Consider the following 20,244-nt stretch of genomic DNA (forward strand, 5'->3'; position numbering starts at 1 on the left):
TTAAGTGATTATAGAGACAAGTGAAAAGTCTTGCTAGATTAATATTTAGCAAAAAACTATTATGTAAAAAATACTGCTGTTCAGTTTTTGTCCTTATATCATTTATTCCTTATAAAAGTCCCATGAGAGAAGCTATTATCTCTATTTTTCTGATAAGGAAACTAAATCTCCACAAGGTGATTTGCTGAATGCCATATATGGCTAGTATGTAAAGGAATCATTATTTGAATCCACATCTGATTGACTGAATAATATATTAGAGGTTGCTTGCTAGTTGCATGATTGAAAAGTAGGATGAATATTAAGTGACCTAGTGCCTAGTGCTTGCTCAATAACCAATATTTGGTGGTTAAATAAATTAATGTAGGATATCTAGATTAATTCTTATCCATTTCAAAGTTATGTTTAGGTAGTTAATACCATAGCACTTCATCTTTTGAACACATTTAGATAAAAATAAACAGTATTTTGCTCTTTGGGTATACTCTTTCTAGAGTTTATATATACCTCTGAAATTTTAAAAAATAAATCATTGTTTCAGATAGATCATGGTCAAATTTATTAGATTAAAGCTTTACTGACTTTTTTTTCCAGTAATAAGCCAGTATAGAGGATATATTTGATTAGGTTAAGAAATCAAGCCTCTTGATTGTAAATCTTTGAGATTTGTGTACCATGTTATAAAATTATCACTTAAAGTAGATCTTCATGTTTAATGTGATTTCATTACATTTACTTTTTAGAGTATTGGATAATTTCTCTCATTCTAAGCCAACTTAATGTTAAAGTTTTTTTTTAATTTATTTATTTTTTTTATTAGTTGGAGGCTAATTACTTCACAACATTTCAGTGGGTTTTGTCATACATTGATATGAATCAGTAGACTGCATAGCATTATAATTACCTCCATTGATAGTATTTTCTGTGCCTTGGCAGGAGATGGACAAAGAGAAAGCCTGTTAGATATTCACATTTATATATTCCAGGTCAAGTGGAGCTAGAGACACTGAAATTTGCAGCCAGTGGGAGTGGGAATAGGGGTTGAGGGAAAATAGCTAAAGTAAGTATTTTGTATTTATTAAGAAATGACACGCTCCATCTTTGGGAGGAGTTGACTAGACATACAGCTTATTCAAAGTTATCTTCATAATCCAGTAGCAGCTTACACTTTGAAACTTGTTTTCACATTTAATTCTTACAATGGCCCTGTGAATTAGGCATTCTTATTTCTGATGAAGGAATCAAGTTTAATTGGTCATAAGGATGCCCTCTGGTCCTTTCCCATAATTTCTATCAACTCCACGCTGCACGCCACTTAGACAGTTGCTCCTTCAACATCTGTAAATAAATTTATTTAAAATTATATACATGACCCTCTGTAGTCTTCTTTTAAAGCAATTGCATTTGTTATGCAATGCATACATATAAAATGGCATCATTGAAACTATCACCAAATAAAAATTGCAATACCGATTTCCCAGCTTGTTAGAAATTATAGGTTAATTCTCCTCCATGGAAAATTATACTAATATGCAGAATTTATTCAGATCAAAATTACTATGATTTCTGATAACACCATAAGATTTTGTAATAAAAACTGGAATTATGTGGACATGGACTATTTTGCTATTGTGCAAGACATTTTCTAGAATTTTTCTGAATTATACTGGCAATGAAACTGACTTGTTTTCTTTTCTTTTCTTTTTTTTTATCTCAACAGGGAAACACTGGCCCCTTTGGCAAAGAAGGTATAATAGGTCCAACAGGTAGAACTGTAAGTTCGTTGCAATACAGGTCTTTTTTTTTTTTTTTTTCCATTTTCTTTTCTTTTTTAATTTAATCCTATTCTAGAGTAATCCACAAGGAATCACTCTGGGTATTTGAGAAGCAAGGGCAAAAATGTACATTTTCATCTAAAAGTTATTCCTAAGAATTAAGAGATCAAATGTAATGAAGAAGATACATATAGTGAGGTAGGCACTTAAAACTGGAATTGAGAAAGGAAAATAGAACTGGTCGGGGTGGGGAGGGGTTGAGCATCATAATCAGGAAAGCAATAAAAAGAATCTATTTTCTGAAAGAGAGAGAGTAAGAAAAGATAGACAGACAGCCAAGATTTGAGTCTTTAAAAGTACTCACTCTTATAAAAGAAAGAAATAGTTGGTGGAAATAGCAGAAAACCCAGAAAAGCACAAGATTAAGGTCAGTTTCCAGAAAGGAGTAGCTAACAGTGATCTTTAAGAGGATAAATTGCAGCAGAAGATGGAGTACAGCTTGCACTGAGAAAGGAAGTAAATAAAAATATGTAATAATAACTTTTCTCAAATTCTTTTTTTTTTCCTTTCTTTTTTTTTCATTTATTTTTATTAGTTGGAGGCTAATTACTTCACAACATTTCAGTGGGTTTTGTCATACATTGACATGAATCAGCCATGGAGTTACATGTATTCCCCATCCCGATCCCCCCTCCCACCTCCCTCTCCACCCAATTCCTCTGGGTCTTCCCAAATTCTTAAGAAGACTTTGGAGCATGTATGGTTATTTGCATTCAGGACAGGAGTAAACATGAATTTATGAAGGTTCACTTCATTATTTAAGATGATACAGGCAGTGAATAACATAGATAATATTTCCTACTTCAAGAGCAGTGCTCTTTCTACTCCATTCAAGCAATGTCTGGAGAGGAAGTTGAGACAGTTGATGTATGCCAGTGCCTTAGGGAATCTTGCTATGAAATAAAATAGGAAAATAAGACAGTGAATGGTGAGGTAGTCATGGAAGGGTTTTACAATACTAAATAGTATAAACACACAAGAGGAAAATTGAGACTTGGAAAGGAAAGATTCATTCTCTGCAAGGAATCAGTATTTTGAATCATTTGAAAGTGTGATATATAGAGAGACCAGAGTTTAAAAATATAAAACAGAATCCTTCAAATATTAAGTGTCAGTATTCTCATTGATAAATTTAGAGAAGAATTCACCACCAAAGTCATTGGCTTTCTGATTTTTAAAAAAATGAAATGTGTAACTCACTATTTCTCTAGATTTGCAGCATTTACCACTCAGAGCTATATAGTCTAAGTGGGAGGTTGTAAGTGGGAGAAGTCTCATATTTCAGTGGGTGGTTCTTCTGCAAGCTAAGGAACACATACTGTTCTGATTATGGGATGATTGTTCTCTTCCATCAAAAATGTGAAGTATTAATTGGTCAAGGAAAATATGATAAAGAAGTGGCTCAATTAAAATATCTTACTGTGTTTTGTTTATAGATAGTTCTTAAAGGCCCTTATAATGTTCAGCATGCACATCAAATTTTTTCCATCTTCTATTTTTTTCTATTCTCAGAAGAAACTTCTAAGGAAAGTTCACTATGAAAGAATAAGCATTTGAGAATGGTCAAAACACATTGTGGAAAAAAATAGTGGTGGGGGATGGAGGACTTGCTCTTCCAAATAAGAAAACATTATTTCAAAGTCTTTGTAAATGAAACTATGTGCTAGTACAAACAACAGATCATTATAGCAGTTTAGAGCCTGGGATTAGATCTCAGACTACATGGGAATTTAATTATAAGGAAAATGGTATATCAGTATGATTTGGGCTGCAAGTAATAGGAACCCTAAATCAAACTGCCTTTAACAATAAGGAAACTTATATCTTACTATGGGAATCTCAGAGTTAGGAAGGGCTTCAGATTTGGTGTATTTGGTGACTTAACCTTGTTATCCGAGACCATTTCCACATCTCTATTCTGCCATCCTAAATGTTATCTTCATAATTAGGTTTAGGGCAAATGACTACAATTTCTCAGTTATCACATCTAGATATGATTATCCAAAGTGAAAAAGTGATCTATATCCCTGTCTTGGGAAAAATAAAACTTTTCAAGAATTCTCCCATATTTTTTTTTCATGTCTTTTGATCAACCACACACCCATTCCTACCCCAGTGATTGGGAAGGAGGACAAAATTCCTTTTAGTCTTACTACTGCTGTAAGAAATTGGAACCCTATTTCACCCAATTTTTTAAAAATCTCTGATGAATTTTTAAAAAAAAAGGAAAGAAAGAAAATTGTAGGATGTAGCTCAGAACAAGGATTTTAAAAAAGATGATAAAAGAGTAGAAGGAAACCACCCTGGAAGCAAGGTTTTAAAAGGCCGAGGAAAACAGATATAGAAGAATTTAATCTGTTAATTTCCTTTCTAAATTATTTTGCATTTGATTATCAGATCAGCTGATTTGACTTAATTGAATGAATTAATAGCGTAACACCTCACTTTAAAGTAAGACTAGGAATAGCAAAACAGATATGATGAATCAATACAGTGTATTTGTTTTTGTTTTGCTTCGCTTAACATAAGAAAACTAGAATTTATGTAAATTTAACTAAATAAGTCTTGCTAGATAAGGAAAAAAACCCATAAATTATCATGTTTCTGTATACAGCCTCAAGTACATTTGATAAAAAATAAACTAACATTTTCTTTTGTCTTTCAGGGACCCAGAGGTGAAAAAGGCTTTAGAGGCGAAACTGTAAGTTTATCTAAATTTGTGGTTATAGTATCACTTGTCACTGTTTTAACCTCCATGAGAGCAAGGACTTCTTTTGACTTTTTCATTATGACATCTCTGATACTTGTGGAGTGAAAATAAAATTATAATTTTCAGGAAGTAGAGCTAACCTATATCGTGTATTGCAGTGAAACTTGGTAAGCCCTAATGTTTAAGAACCTGCCAGTCACATTCTTTCCAAATCACTGTGTGAAATGGAATATTTTGCCTTGTCATGCATCAGAAGAGGAGGTGTAAGCTTTCTACACTGGTGCCAGAACAGGACGACTGTTGAGTCACTTTAGATCTATGCCACTAGATTCGGTCAGAGCCCTAGAGGGCTGCAAAGCAGAAGCAGCTCATTAGTTGTATTATACTGGAATTCCATAACCGTCTGACAGGAAAACCCAAACGAACTCTTTGTACAACGCAATATATTTCAGCCACCTGGAAACAATGGTGAGAGGATGGCAAAAGGTACACAGCATTTTCACACTAAGTGACTTACCCTGGCACTGTTTCTTACTTTTCTAGAATGTCAGTTCTTCCAAGTTAAAGAAGATGCTTTGTAAAGGGGCCACTTTACAGCAGAACTTATTACAGCAGCAGCACAAACAGAGGACAGGCATGGAGTGAAGTGAGGGGTATTGAACCCAGGTACAGAAGGCACATAGGAATAAACTGGAAGATAGCAGTAAAGCCTTGCTTATAAGGTAATGAGATTATATAGTGACAGCTGAGATTTTTTTGCTTTTCACCACAGGGGTATGCTTGGGGTTCAGACTAAGTAAACTGTATTAGTTTGCTGGAAAATGGAATTTATGTGATTTTTAGACTGCTGAAGAATTCTCAAAGGGCATTAAAACAGATGTATTTAATTTGTCCCTTATATTTTCTCAGCAGACTTACTGTAGCAGGAAGCAAGGGTGTTCGTACACAATGAAGCTATATACCCCAGGAGCAGTTTAAAGGAGAAAGAAAAAGCAAGGAGGCTTGACAGAGACAGGCCATTTTCCATACCTGTCTCCAACTGTCTCCCTGATCTATTCTCTGCTATTACTGTGGTTAGAGCATAAGCTCTGTCAAGAGTAGGACGCCTCGAGTACCTGTGACAGTGATTGTCACAGGCATTGCATGTGTAAAGAAAGTCAGTGGCTCTGATGGATTACCGTATATATATATATAGTCCAAATTCAGTGGACTAAGCCTGAAATCGCTGGTTGCACTAATAGAGATATGGCATCTAGAATAAAGCAGATAATGATACCAGTCATTCCCAAAGGGGAACATGGACAGAATTAAAACACATTCAGAGAAGGATTTTCTCAGATCAGTGATATAACGAGGAGCCCAGTCATTCCCTCTCCTTGTTCTTTTTGCTCTCTCTTCACTTCCTGGGTTTTGCACCTGCTTTGTCTTGCCCAATTCTTTACCCCTGTAGTTCCTACTCATCTTCAGGTTGCAATTTAATTTGCTGGAGGTAGATTTGCTGATTTTAGCCTCACCCAGTTGCCACCCATGGACATAAAGTTAGTCCCCAGGACCTAGTGCAATGCCTGGCAACTGTTTGTCAGTCCTTACTTGAATGTTCTCTTATCAGAGAGGATCTTTCAGACAAACAGCAATGTCTGAAACAAACAGCAATGCCTCCACCTGCCTGAGATTCCTTATCTTTCCTTAACCTGTCACCTTAAAGCCTGACATACTGCATATCTATTTCATTTTCTGCTTATTACATTTCCCCTCCCTAGAATACAGATGAGGGGAGATACAACATTTGAATTTTAAATATTTGAAAGGAAGAAAGAATACATATAATGAGTAACTCTAGAGGATAAAATTTAAATGATTTATTTATTGAATTTTCAATGTCTGTGTTAAGCTCTCTGAGAGACAGTGAGTTCCCTGAGGGCACGAAGTGTATTTGATACCATCTAATTCCCAGTGTGTTATAATACCCAGCACATAATTATCACAAAGTAGATACAGATTGAGTAATGAATGGAATGCTGGAGTGAATTTCAGCTCAGTATAATATTGAGCTGCTTTAAAACAAGATGGTTTTGTGAAATAGTGTGTCACAAGCAGTCTAATGACTGTCTCTCTGAGTTTCCTGCACTGGTATTCCTGCACTGAGTATGGAATTAGAATACATACCTTTAAATTCCCTTCCAGCTCTCAGTCTATGATTCTAACAAAAAGAAAATTAATAAGCCCTTCATACAGCACATGTTAGTTCCAGTCAGATCAGATTTCTATTCTGAATCCTTCCACCTCATTCTTCATCACTGGCACCATTGTCCACATCTCCATAGTGTCTCCCCTAGACTCCTGGCTTCTTTCCGCTCCCTCCACTTTTCTTCACTGTAATACATTCTCTACATAGCAGTTAGAGTGATATCATTAAAGTATAAATCAGACTATATCAGTTCCCTTTTAAAACCTCCTTGTTACTCTTCCTTATACTAGAAAAAATCTAAATTCCTTACTGTGGCTTACAGTGTCCTGCATGGACTAGACCCTACTTGCCTCTCCCAACTCAAGACACACCACTTTCTCCTTACCAACTCTACTGAACTTATCTCTGTTCTTTGGAACATGCTTGCTTTTTATCTAGAGAATTCTTTCACCTGCTCTTTAAATGACTGGTTCTTCTCTCACTATTCAGGTCTGTGTTCAAATATCATCTTAGAGAAGCCTTTCATGGCCATGTGGTCTTGTTACCCCTGGTCATTCTCTTTCACAATATTCCTGTTTTGTTTTACTGATAGCAGTTAGTGCTATTTGAAAGTATTCATTTTCTATCTCCTCTGCTAGAATATAAACTTGAGAGCAGAGAACTTTGATACACTGGTTATCAGTGTCTAGAATAAAGCCTACCACATAGTAGATAGTGTTTGAGAAATGAACTGATAAATAAATAAATGCTGTTCCCTAAAATTAAAAAGTGGAGATTTCTTAAAAAACTGGAAATAGAACTGCCATATGACCCAGCAATCCCACTTCTGGGCATACACACTGAGGAAACCAGATCTGAAAGAGACACGTGCACCCCAGTGTTCATCTGAGACTTACCAAGTCTTACCAAGTCTTGTACCAAGACCAAATCATGATTCTTTAAAAAAAAGAGGTGGGGAGCTCATTACACAACATATGAAAAGTATACCTATTAGTGTGAATTTGGATTTCCTGGTTAGGAAGCTTTATATCTTCCACAGTTTAACATTGTTAACTATAGTAATGACCCCAAATAAGTCCTACACCACTAAGAGAACTATTTCTATATTCCTTTACATGAAAGGCTTACTTTTCTATTCTATATTTGTCCCATGTCTGTCTCCCTGTGGACTGTTTTAAAAATAAGTCCCTGGATTCATAAATACATGCTCAACTGAGTCAGAGTTTGATGACATCCTGAGAAAACTCCCTAGTGGGTAGCGCTACAACTCCCATCTCTCCCTCTTCTTCAGAACTATCATGTTAATAGCAAATTAATCCTGAAAGCTTATAAAAATCTCTTGATTTTCATGAGAGCCTCAAACACATTTAGAACATGATTGAGTAATATTTGATAAGTAAGTAATGCAAAGAGGATTGCTGGAAATATTGGGATAAATTATTTTAAAAGTTAAACTCATACTAGAAGTAATATACTAGTGTCAGTCATCCAAAAACAATTATGATGAAATATCACAATCTGAAACATTTGACTTAAAACCTCGAATAGCCAAAGTAATCTTGAGAAAGAAGAATGGAACTGGAGGAATCAACCTGCCTGACTTCAGACTCTACTACAAAGCCACAGTCATCAAGACAGCATGGTACTGGCTCAAAGACAGAAATATAGATCAATGGAACAGAATAGAAAGCCCAGAGATAAATCCATGAACCTATGGACACCTTATCTTTGACAAAGGAGGCAAAGATATACAATGGAAAAAAGACAACCTCTTTAACAAGTGGTGCTGGGAAAACTGGTCAACCACTTGTAAAAGCATGAAACTAGAACACTTTCTAACACCATACACAAAAATAAACTCAAAATGGATAAAAGATCTAAATGTAAGACCAGAAACTATAAAACTCCTAGAGGAGAACATAGGAAAAACACTCTCCGACATAAATCACAGCAAGATCCTCTATGACCCACCTCCCAGAATATTGGAAATAAAAGCAAAACTAAACAAATGGGACCTAATGAAACTTCAAAGCTTTTGCACAACAAAGGAAACTATAAGTAAGGTGAAAAGACAGCCCTCAGATTGGGAGAAAATAATAGCAAATGAAGAAACAGACAAAGGATTAATCTCAAAAATATACAAGCAACTCCTGCAGCTCAAGTCCAGAAAAATAAATGACCCAATCAAAAAATGGGCCAAAGAACTAAACAGACATTTCTCCAAAGAAGACATACAGATGGCTAACAAACACATGAAAAAGATGCTCAACATCACTCATTATCAGAGAAATGCAAATCAAAACCACAATGAGGTACCATTACACGCCAGTCAGGATGGCTGCTATCCAAAAGTCTACAAGCAATAAATGCTGGAGAGGGTGTGGAGAAAAGGGAACCCTCTTACACTGTTGTTGGGAATGCAAACTAGTACAGCCACTATGGAAAACAGTGTGGAGATTTCTTAAAAAACTGGAATTAGAACTGCCATATGACCCAGCAATCCCACTTCTGGGCATACACACTGAGGAAACCAGATCTGAAAGAGACACGTGCACCCCAATGTTCATCGCAGCACTGTTTATAATAGCCAGGACATGGAAGCAACCTAGATGCCCATCAGCAGACGAACAGATAAGGAAGCTATGGTACATATACATAATGGAATATTACTCAGCCATTAAAAAGAATTCATTTGAATCAGTTCTAATGAGATGGATGAAACTGGAGCCCATTATACAGAGTGAAGTAAGCCAGAAAGATGAAGACCAATACAGTATACTAACACATATATATGGAATTTAGAAAGATGGTAATGATAACCCTATATGCAAAACAGAAAAAGAGACACAGAAGTCTAGAACAGACTTTTAGACTCTGTGGGAGAAGGTGAGGGTGGGATGTTTCGAAAGAACAGCATGTATATTATCTATAGTGAAACAGATCACCAGCCCAGGTGGGATGCATGAGACCAGTGCTCGGGCCTGGTGCACTGGGAAGACCCAGAGGGAGCGGGTAGAGAGGGAGGTGGGAGGGGGGATCGGGATGGGGAATACATGTAACTCCATGGCTGATTCATGTCAATGTATGACAAAACCCACTGAAATGTTGTGAAGTAATTAGCCTCCAACTAAAAAAAATAAAAGCCACAGAAGTAGCAAAAAATGAACAGCATCCAGCATGAATTTTTAGATTAGCTGCTTCATTTTCATATTGTATTGTTTAATGAAAATTAGCAAAATCTTGGAGAGTTTGATTAACACTTTTTCAAATATTATGTCTAAATGTTTCACAATTCTCGATTAGCAGAATTATCTTTCCCCCAGTTTGAAAAACAAGAGGATGTTTTAAGCATTGTAAGGAAAAAACTAAGTTATGGGGAAATATGTCCTAAACATTAAAAAATTAAGAATTTGAGCATTGTTGATCCTCAGTTGCACAGTGGTGTCCAACTCTTTGTGACCCCATGAACTGCAGCATGCCAGGCTTCCCTGTCCATCACCAACTCCCAGGGCTTGCTCAAACTCATATCCATTGAGTCAGTGATGCCATCCAACCATCTCTTCATCTATGGTCCCCTTCTCCTCCTGCCTTCAATCTTTCCCAGTCTCAGGGTCTTTTCTAATAAGTCAGCTCTTCACATTAAGTGGCCAAAGTATTGAAGCTTCAGTTCAGCATCAGTCCTTCCAATGAATATTCAGGATTGATTTCCTTCAGGATTGGCTGGTTTGATCTCCTTGTAGTCCATGGAACTCTCAAGAATCTTCTCCAACACCACAGTTCAAAAGCATCAGTTCTTCAGCACTCAGCCTTCTTTATACGGTCCAATCTCACATCCATACTTGACTACTGGAAAAATCATAGCTTTGAGTGTACAGACCTTTGTTGGCAAAGTAATGTCTGTTTTTTAATATGTTGTCTAGGTTTTTCATACCTTTTCTTCCAAGGAGCAAGCATCTTTTAATTTCATGGCTGCAGTCACCATCTGTAGTGATTTTGGAGCCCCCAAAAATAAAGTCTGTCACTATTTCCATTGTTTCCCCATCTATTTGCCATGAAGTGATGGGACCAGATGCCATGATCTTCATTTTTTGAATGTTGAGTTTTAAGTGAGCTTTTCCACTCTCCTCTTTTACCTTCATCAAGAGGCTCTTTAATTTCTCTTTGCTTTCTGCTGTAAGAGTGGAGTCATCTGCATATCTATGTATTGCTATTTCTCACAGCAGTCTTGATTCCAGCTTGTGTTTCATCCAGCCCAGCATTTCACATGATGTACTCTGCATATAAAGTTAAATAAGAAGGGTGACAATATACAGCCTTGACATATTCCTTTCCCAATTTTGAACCAGTCCATTGTTCCATGTCCGGTTTTAACTGTTGCTTCTTGACCTGCATATAGGCTTCTCAGGAGGCAGATAAAGTAGTCTGGTATTCTCATCTCTTCCAGTTTGTTGTGATCCACACAGTCAAAGACTTTAGCCTAGTCAATGAAGCAGACATGAAATGTTTTTCTGGAACTGTCTTGCTTTTTCTGTGATCCAACAGATATTGGCAATTTGATCTCTGGTTCCTCTGACTTTTCTAAATCCAGCTTGAACATCTGCAAGTTCTCAGTTCAGGGTTCACATACTGTTGAAGCCTAACTTGGAGGATTTTGAGCATTACTTTGCTAGTGTGTGAGATGAGTACAACTGTACAGTAGTTTGAGCATTCTTTGGTGTTGCCTTTCTTTGGGATTGGAATGAAAACTGACTTTTTCCAGTCCTGTGGCCACTGCTGAGTTTTCCAAATTTGCTGGCATATTGAGTACAGAACTTTCACAGAATCATATTTTAGGATTTGAAATAGCTCAGCTGGAATTCCATCACCTTCACTAGCTTTTTTCTGCAGTGATGCTTCCTAAGGCCCACTTGACTTTGCATTCCAGGATGCCTGGCTCTAGGTGAGTGATCACACCATCATAGTTATCTGGGTCATTAGGATCTCTTTTGTATAGTTCTTCTGTGTATTCTTGCCACTTCTTCTTAATATCTTCTGCTTGTGTTAGGTCCATATTATTTCTGTCCTTTATTGTGCCCATCTTTGCATGAAATGTTCCCTTGGTATCTCTAATTTTCTTGAAGAGATCTCTAGTCTTTCATGTTCTATTGTTTTCCTCTAGTTCTTTGCATTGATCATTTAGGAAGGCTTTCTTATCTCTCCTGTTCTTTGCAACTCTGCATTCAGATCACTATATCTTTCATTTTCTTCTTTGCCTTTTGCTTCTCTTCTTTTCTCAGCTATTTGTAAGGCCTCCTCAGATAACCATTTTCCCTTTTTGCACTACTTCTCTTGGGGATGGTTGCAATCACTGCCTACTGTACAGTGTTATGAGCCTCTGTCCATACTTCTTCAGGCAGTCTGTCTATCAGATCTAATCCCTTGAATCTGTGACTTCCACTGTATAATCATAAGGGATTTGATTTAGGTCATACCTGAATGGTCTAGTGGTTTTCCCTACTTTTTTAAATTTAAGTCTTAATTTGGCAATAAGGAGTTCATGATCTGAGCCACAGTCAGCTCCTGGTCTTGTTTTGGTTAACTATATTCAGCTTCTCCATCTTTGGCTGCCAAAAAAAGTAATCAATCTGATTTCTGTCTTGACCATCTTTTGATGTCCGTGTGTATAATCATATCTTGTGTTGGAAGATGTTTGCCATGACCAGTGTGTTCTCTTGGCAAAACTGTTAGCCTTTGCCCTGCTTCATTTTGTAGTCCAAGGCCAAACCTGCCTTATATTTGAAGCATATACAATATGTGATTCTTTTTAAAATTCATAGAATGTATAATTTATTCAAATGAAAAATTATCAAACTCTTTTAATTCAAGTACACACTCTCCTTACATTCACACAGATGTCAAAATTAAAGTTCTCAATTTGTATACATATATAACCTTCTTTCTCCTGATAGAAAACATTAAGAATAAAATTGATAAAAAGCTTGAAAAATCACAATTCTAAAGTGAATCTTGGAGATTATCTTTACCAAACCTATTATGTTACAGTTGAGATATTCTAGATCCAAATGTACAACTCCTCCAAGAGCATACTGTTAATTAGGTACGTAGATAAGACCAGAGCTCAGTTCTCCCAAATCGCGTGCTTTTCTATTAATCATAGTACCTCTCAGAAAATAAGGGTCAGGGGCAGCTTGTGTAAGGAAAATGGTATGTATACACCTCCCACCTACATTAAGAGTAGCCTGGCCACTCACATACAGATTCCATATTAATGGACTCCTGATATGCAGTTATTTTGCTATGTATTATAATTCACTCATTCCATCTTAATTACACTGCTGTCTAATAATTGTTGTTGTTTAGTCACTAAGTCCTGTCCAACTCTTTTGCAACTCCACAGACAGTAGCCCCCTAGGTGCCTCTGTCCATAGGATTTCCCAGGCAAGAATACTGGAGTGGGTTGCCATTTCCTTCTCCAGCTGTCTAATAGTCTTATTTAATATTTCTAAACTCCTAATTAAACCCACTAAACCAGTGGTTCTCAACCAGGAACCATATTGCATCCCTACCCATAAGACATTTGGCAGTGTGTGGAGACATTTTTGTTACAACTGCAGAAAAGAGAGAGTTGCAAGTGGTGTCTATTGTATGGAGACCACTGATGCTGCTAAACATCCTATCAGTCGGGTTTCTGTATTTAAATTAGGAAAGGGAAGCTCTCTCTACCTAGGCCAGCCTAAAGGAAAGATGATCCTGAAACAAAATCAAGACTGCATTTTCATAAAGGCAAAATCTAACATGCTGAGGTTTAAGGACATACACTTACCAGTATTTTTCAAGTTTAATGAAAAAGAATGTTACTTTTGAAGGATCATATGGTATTAAATGGAGAGGGAATTTATTTTCAAAGGTAGTGCTTTCACTATAGCCAAATAACATCCATAATTATTCACATTATTTGATTTATCTTATAGGAAATTAACATAGACAATTGTAGTTTTATTATAAACTGTATGATAACATTCTTTACATACTTATTTACATAATATCTAGAGAAAGTGAGTCACTTTTCCTTAGTAGTGGGTTAGGTAAAAGAATGAAACTAATAAATATTTTATTGTTGGAATAATAATTTGTTTTACTTGGCCTTATTCTGTGCACTTATTTCATTGGGGTTGTCCTGCCCTGTCTTGTTTAGTTTGAATTTATTTCATTTTGTCATATTTGTGGTGATCTGAGTTGTTCTAGATAACAAGCTCAGTAAAAATATTTTCTTCTTTCTATGACAAAAAGCTTTTTCAAAGATAAGATAGATATTTTGTACTAAACCTTCAGTGCAATTTTCCAAATGTCAGAAATATGCTAAGTAGGGTAAAAAGTTTATTTTTACAATGTTGATCCAAAATGGAGAAACTTACACAGCCAGCTTCACTCTGAGCCTCTGTATATTTAAAAGGCTATGTGCAACATAAAACTTCTCTAACTTATCATGCAGCTTCTGGGGTAAAAGTTTTATGCATTTTCTGCTTTAAATTGTAATCATAAACCATGCAAACTAAGAAATGTCCAGCAGACATGGTGTTGGAGTCCTCTATCCTTTTTAAGTTACTACGTGTTCTTTGTTCTTCTTGTCACAGTATATTTAGAATTGACAGTTTTGGCATAAAAGATACTTAATCAAGCATAGTATCAAGATTACCCAAAACTCAGTTGAGGATAAATTTTGCTTTGTCATCTTTTAACCATAACCTGAATTTGAATCAATGTAGTTTTAACATTCAGTTGACCATCAAGTAAGTTAAATTTTGAGCGTTCTTTACAGTGATTACTATTGTTCATTTTGAAAAATGTCAGCATAACTTTTCATATTTTACTATATACCAAACTATATTAGTTTAGAAAATAGAATAGTTAAATGTTTAACTATTTTTAATTTCTAAACTAATACTAGTTAATTTTAACATCATTCATTTGTTAACTATCTTTGAATACCTGCTGTGTATCAGGCAGTGTTCCTGTTCTAGAAAATTAAAGGGTGGTCACCTCTTGATGAAAGTGAAAGAGGAGAGTGGAAAAGTTGGCTTAAAGCTCAACATTCAGAAAGATCATGGCATCTGGTCCCATCACTTCATGGGAAATAGATGGGGAAATAATGGAAGCAGTGTCAGACTTTATTTTTCTGGGCTCCAAAATCACTGCAGATGGTGACTGCAGCCATGAAATTAAAAGACGCTTACTCCTTGGAAGGAAAGTTATGACCAACCTAGATGCATATTTAAAAGCAGAGACATTACTTTGCCAACAAAGGTCCGTCTAGTCAAGGCTATGGTTTTTCCAGTGGTCATGTATGGATGTGAGAGTTGGACTGTAAAGAAAGCTGAGAGCCGAAAAATTGATGCTTTTGAACTATGGTGTTAGAGAAGACTCTTGAGAGTCCCATGGATTGCAAGATCCAACCAGTCCATCCTAAAGGAGATCAGTCCTGGGTGTTCATTGGAAGGACTGATGCTGAAGCTGAAACTCCAATACTTTGGCCACCTCATGCAAAGAGTTGACTCATTGGAAAAGACCCTGATTCTGGGAGGGATTGGGGCAGGAGGAGAAGGGGACAGAGGATGAGATGGCTGGATGGCATTACCGAAAGCTGAGCATAGAAGAATTGATACTTTTGAACTGTGGTAGTCCCTTGGGCTGAACTGAACTGAAGACACTTTTAAAGGTCCACAGGAATGCCTAAGTGGTTAGTTGAACAGGAGGAAGGTGTCAAGGTGGGTAGAGAGTTTTAAGCAAGTATTGGAAGAGGAATGGGGATTAAATAGAAAAGGGAAGGAGGAGCATTCCTGATCAAGGAAATAGTATATGCAAAAGAATGCATGTGTGATAGAACTTGGATTATTCAGAGATCCACAAGAAGCTGGTTAGAGATGGAGTGAAGGATGTGTTGAGGAGAGTAAGTGGAAATAAGTTCCAGAAAAAATAAGTTCTTGAAAAGGCAGGGGTGCACATTGACTAAGAACATGTACTTTTGTATTTAACTGATAAGAAATTTATACTTTATTCACTAAGCAGTAAAAAGCCATTGGATGATTTTAATTAAACAATAATATATTTAGATTTCTATTTTATAAGTAGAATGTAGTTAGCATAGTAGAAAGGAAAAAGTCAGGAAGTCAAATTAGTCACATGATCTTAGCTAGGGCTTCTATACCTAATTGCCATGGGCTAGATGGCTTAAACAGCAAACGTTATTTTTCATTGTTCTGGAGACTGGGAGATCCAAGATCACGGTGCTAACAGATTCAATGTCCAGTGGAGGTTCTCCACCTGGTTTGCAGATAGCTGCCTTCTTACTACAGCCTCACATGTAGAGAAAGATCATCTCTCCATTTTATCTCTTTATAAGGGCACTGCAATTCAGAGGCTCCACATGATTTAATTAGCTCCACAAGACCCCTACCTTTAAATATCATCACATTGGAGACTAGGGCTTCAGTGTATGAATGTAGGAGGAGACACAAACATAGTCCATAGTGTGATCAGCACTAAACCAGGACATTTACTGTAAGGATGGAGTGGTAGTCTTTGGGAAAGATTTGGGGATCAGATCAAGAGTAGTAGGTTATAGTTAGATGTTGAAGGAAAAGGAGATGTCTAAGGATGCTGGACTTCCTGGTGGCTCAGACAAGTAAAGAATCTGCCTGCAATGCAGGAGACCCAGGTTCAATTCCTGGGTTGGGAAGATCCCCTGGAGAAGGGAATGACTAACCACTCCAGTATTCTTGTCTGGAGAATTCCATTGACAGATGAGCCTGGTGGGCTATAGTCCATGGGGTCGCAAAGAGTCAGACATGAATGAACGACTAACACTTTCACTTTTTCACAAGAACATTGAAGTTCCTTTTTTTACCATTAGGTGAATGGTAGATAGAAATAACAGGGAAAATGTAGTTGTAATTAACATTTTTAAATTTTACATTTCTCAGTTTAATAAGTTTGGTTTCTAGTAGTATCAACAAAACATGAGAGTATATATACAGCTTGTTCATGAATGTGGGTGATAGCTGAATTCAAGAACATACAACCTCAAAATACTAAAATAACTTTGAATCTTATCACTTGCCTCATACAAAAAGGCAATGATAGCAGTTGAATCTTAGTAGTTTTGTTTATACCAAACCAAAATTATAATGTATACATATTGTGTTTTGTCTCCATTTCTCCTAGGGTCCCCAAGGACCAAGAGGTCAACCAGGGCCTCCAGTGAGTTTATTTACATGTATATCTGTTTACCATTGATACTTATGTGCCTGTTTGGTTTGAGATATCTACTAAGTACTTAATTTTTTTTTTTTTTTTGTATTATAGGGTCCACCTGGAGCACCAGGCCCAAGAGTAAGTCTTCTTGATTTTGTTCGTTTTACCTTAGTATAATTTTTTTAAGCTTCTTGTATTAACTCTCTGTTAAAGGTATCCCTTTTGCCTACCTCTGTTCTTTTTGTTAATCTGATATAGAGTCTTTGCAACTCTAATAGAACTTTAAATCTGGGCTTCAGACTTTTTGTCTATAACATAGGATGGTATATCTTACTTTTTTTGGATGGATTTGAGTTTTAAATAAGTAAAGTGCTCAGCACAATGTCTGACACAATTTATACTCACAAAATAAGAACTCCCTCCATTTCCTCCAGTTTCAGAATCCTTGCTCTCCTTCTTCAAATGTTCTTTTTTTGCCAACCAGAGTTCTCCACATTTTTAAGCTTTACATGAATGCTTCTCAGCTGCTGGTGGCTGTGGAAGCCCTCGGACTTCTCATGTATCAGTATTTGCTCGTGATTTTTTATAACCCCAAACTTGCTACTCCTATCTTTGAGGCAATACTTCTGTTGATTCATTATCAGCTATCATCTCCTGGCCTCAATGTTTCAGATTTATTTCTGTTATGTCTTGTATGCACTGTCTTACTTGGTAATATCTTTGTTTTCCCACTTATTACAAGAGGTCTCCTATCTTCAACCTCACCCATGCCCCATTCCTACAGAATTCTGGTCAAATGCAGCAGTCTTTTGTCTGATTTCCTGCCTAACCAAGATTCACTAATGGCTACACAGTTCAGACAAATGGCCAGTCCCATGCCTTCCAAGTCTTGTTTACATGCTTCTCTGCTTTGGATCTTTGAAATTTATGGCTGGTGGATCACTGCAGTTCACTCCCAGCAGGTCAGGAACTCTTCGTTCCCCTCAGCTCTTCATCAGGACAAGGAAAAACTTTCAAGCAAAGTGCCACAGGAAGATTGTCTCCTTGGAAACAAGAGATCTATTTCTCTAAGATTCTTTTAAAAAAATTATTCCCCCTTTCTGTCTGATGAGGATTGAAACCTTACTTACTTGGGATGAACATCAGTGCAAATGTCTTTTTTAAAAAAATCTTTACTTCCACTTCTCTGTTCTTCCTTTCTTCCTCGATCGTCACAATGCATGGGTTAGAAAAGCTCTGATCAGTTGCCTTCTCACTTTATAATGACTTTGATATATCATAGGGGCCTTCCTAATAAAGAACAAATTGTAGAAAGATCATACATCATTGGTAAATTAAAGGTGTTTAGTGAAAATGTTTACATTAAAGTGCCAGATTTGGGGTCACCATTTCCCTCTCTCATTTGGAAAATCCATGTGTTCCTATACAGCCAAAATGAATTAGGACTTGTGAGAGATTTTTGCTCTGAGAAAAATGTGGATAAGAATATGTAACTTTGAGGAATTAGTAAGAGTATTAAATGAAAAAATATGTGTGCTATATACTGTGTAGTTACCTTAGCTTTGGTTTTATCTCCAAGAAATCATGCCAAATCCAATATCATGAAGCATTTCCCATATATTTTCTTCTAAGAGTTTTAGCTCTTACCTTTAATTATCTGACCCATTTTGAGTTAATTTTTGTTTATAAGTAAGAGTCTAACTTCATTGGGTTTCATGAGGATATGAAAATTTGCCAGCACTATTTGTTGACAGACTGTTCTTTATAGGGAATGGCCTTGACACCTTTCTCAAAAACTATTTAACCATATGTGTAAGGGTTTATTCCTGCACTCTATTCCACTGGTCTATGTGTCTATCTGTATGCCAGTACCACACTGTTTTGATTATTGTTAACTTTGTAGTAAGTTTTTTTTTTTTTTTTTTTCCAATTATTTTCATTAGTTGGAGGCTAATTACTTCGCAACATTGCAGTGGGTTTTGTCATACATTGACATGAATCAGCCATGGAGTTACATGTATTCCCCATCCCGATCCCCCCTCCCACCTCCCCCCCCACCCGATTCCCCTGGGTCCTCCCAGTGCACCTGAAATTGAACTACGAAACCCCCAACTTTGTTGTCCCTCTTCAAAATTGTTTGGGATATATACTCTATTTTATAGTTACTAGTATAGTTATCTTTACCAGTGATATTTATTTCTTCATGTGGATTCAAACTTCTGTCTTGTATCCTTTATTTCTGTCCAAAGGACTCTCTTTATTGTTTTTCTAGGAAAGGTTTTCTAGTGATAAATTACCTCAGCGCTTGTTTATATGGGCATGTCAATTTTTCCTTCATCTTGAAGGATAGTTTTACTGGATATAGAAATCTTGATTGACAGTCTTTTTCTTTCAGCACTCCAAATATGTCATCCTACTGCCTTCTCACCTTTATGGTTTTTGATGAAAAATCCCATCCCTTAGATATGATGAGTCTCTTCTCTCTGCATTCAAGATTCTCTGTTTTTAGCTTTCAACAGTTTGATTATGACGTGTTTAGGGGAATTCACTGAGCTTCTTGGATGCAGAGATTAATATTTTTCATCAAATCTGGGGCATTTTCAGCAATTATTTCTTGAAATATTCTTTCTGCCCCCTTTTTTCTGAGACTCCCATCATGCATACATTGGTATATTTTATGGTGTCTGTAGGTCTATGAGTCTATTCCTTTTCTGTGTTAATTTTTCTTTTTACTCCTCTGACTGGATAATCTCAATAAACTGTTTTCAAGCTCACTGATTCTTTGTTGTCTACTGAAATCTACAGTTGAGCCTCTCAAGTAAATTTTGATTTCAGTTACTATTAACTTTCAACTGCAAAATTTATACTTGGTTCTTTTCTATAATTTCTATCTCCTTACATTTTTTATTTGGTAAGACATTTCTTCATGCTTTAGTTCTGTAGACATGATTTCCTTTAGTTCTTTGAATATATCTAAAATAGCGAATCAAAGTTTTGTCTACTACATTCAACACGTGGGCTTCTGCAGGGACAATTTCCATTGATTGCTTGATTTTTCCCATGTATAGGAGTCACACTTTAATGTTACTAGGCATGGTCTGTCACTTTTTCTTGAAAACTGGACATTTTAAATAACATAGAGTGGCATCTCTGAAAGTCAGATTCTTCACCCCAACCTTAGTGTTTAGTATTGTTATTTGTTGTTTTTGTTATTTAGTGACTTTTCCTAATAAAGCCTGTATTCTTTGACATATGGGAAC

The 20,244-nt window shown here is 36.3% G+C and overlaps 1 protein-coding gene across 1 annotated transcript in view; it reads left to right on the forward strand.

Annotated features, from left to right (window-relative positions):
* Positions 1-20,244, forward strand: part of COL24A1 (collagen type XXIV alpha 1 chain) — a 368,161-nt gene that overhangs the window by 331,761 nt on the left and 16,156 nt on the right. Inside the window, exons 53-56 of the mRNA XM_061121489.1 lie at positions 1,721-1,774; positions 4,501-4,536; positions 16,955-16,990; positions 17,096-17,122. Coding sequence (XP_060977472.1) covers positions 1,721-1,774; positions 4,501-4,536; positions 16,955-16,990; positions 17,096-17,122 — 153 coding nt within the window. The remainder of the gene's footprint in view (positions 1-1,720; positions 1,775-4,500; positions 4,537-16,954; positions 16,991-17,095; positions 17,123-20,244) is intronic.

This window comes from Dama dama, chromosome 20 (assembly GCF_033118175.1).
Source record: "Dama dama isolate Ldn47 chromosome 20, ASM3311817v1, whole genome shotgun sequence".
NCBI lineage: Eukaryota > Metazoa > Chordata > Mammalia > Artiodactyla > Cervidae > Dama > Dama dama.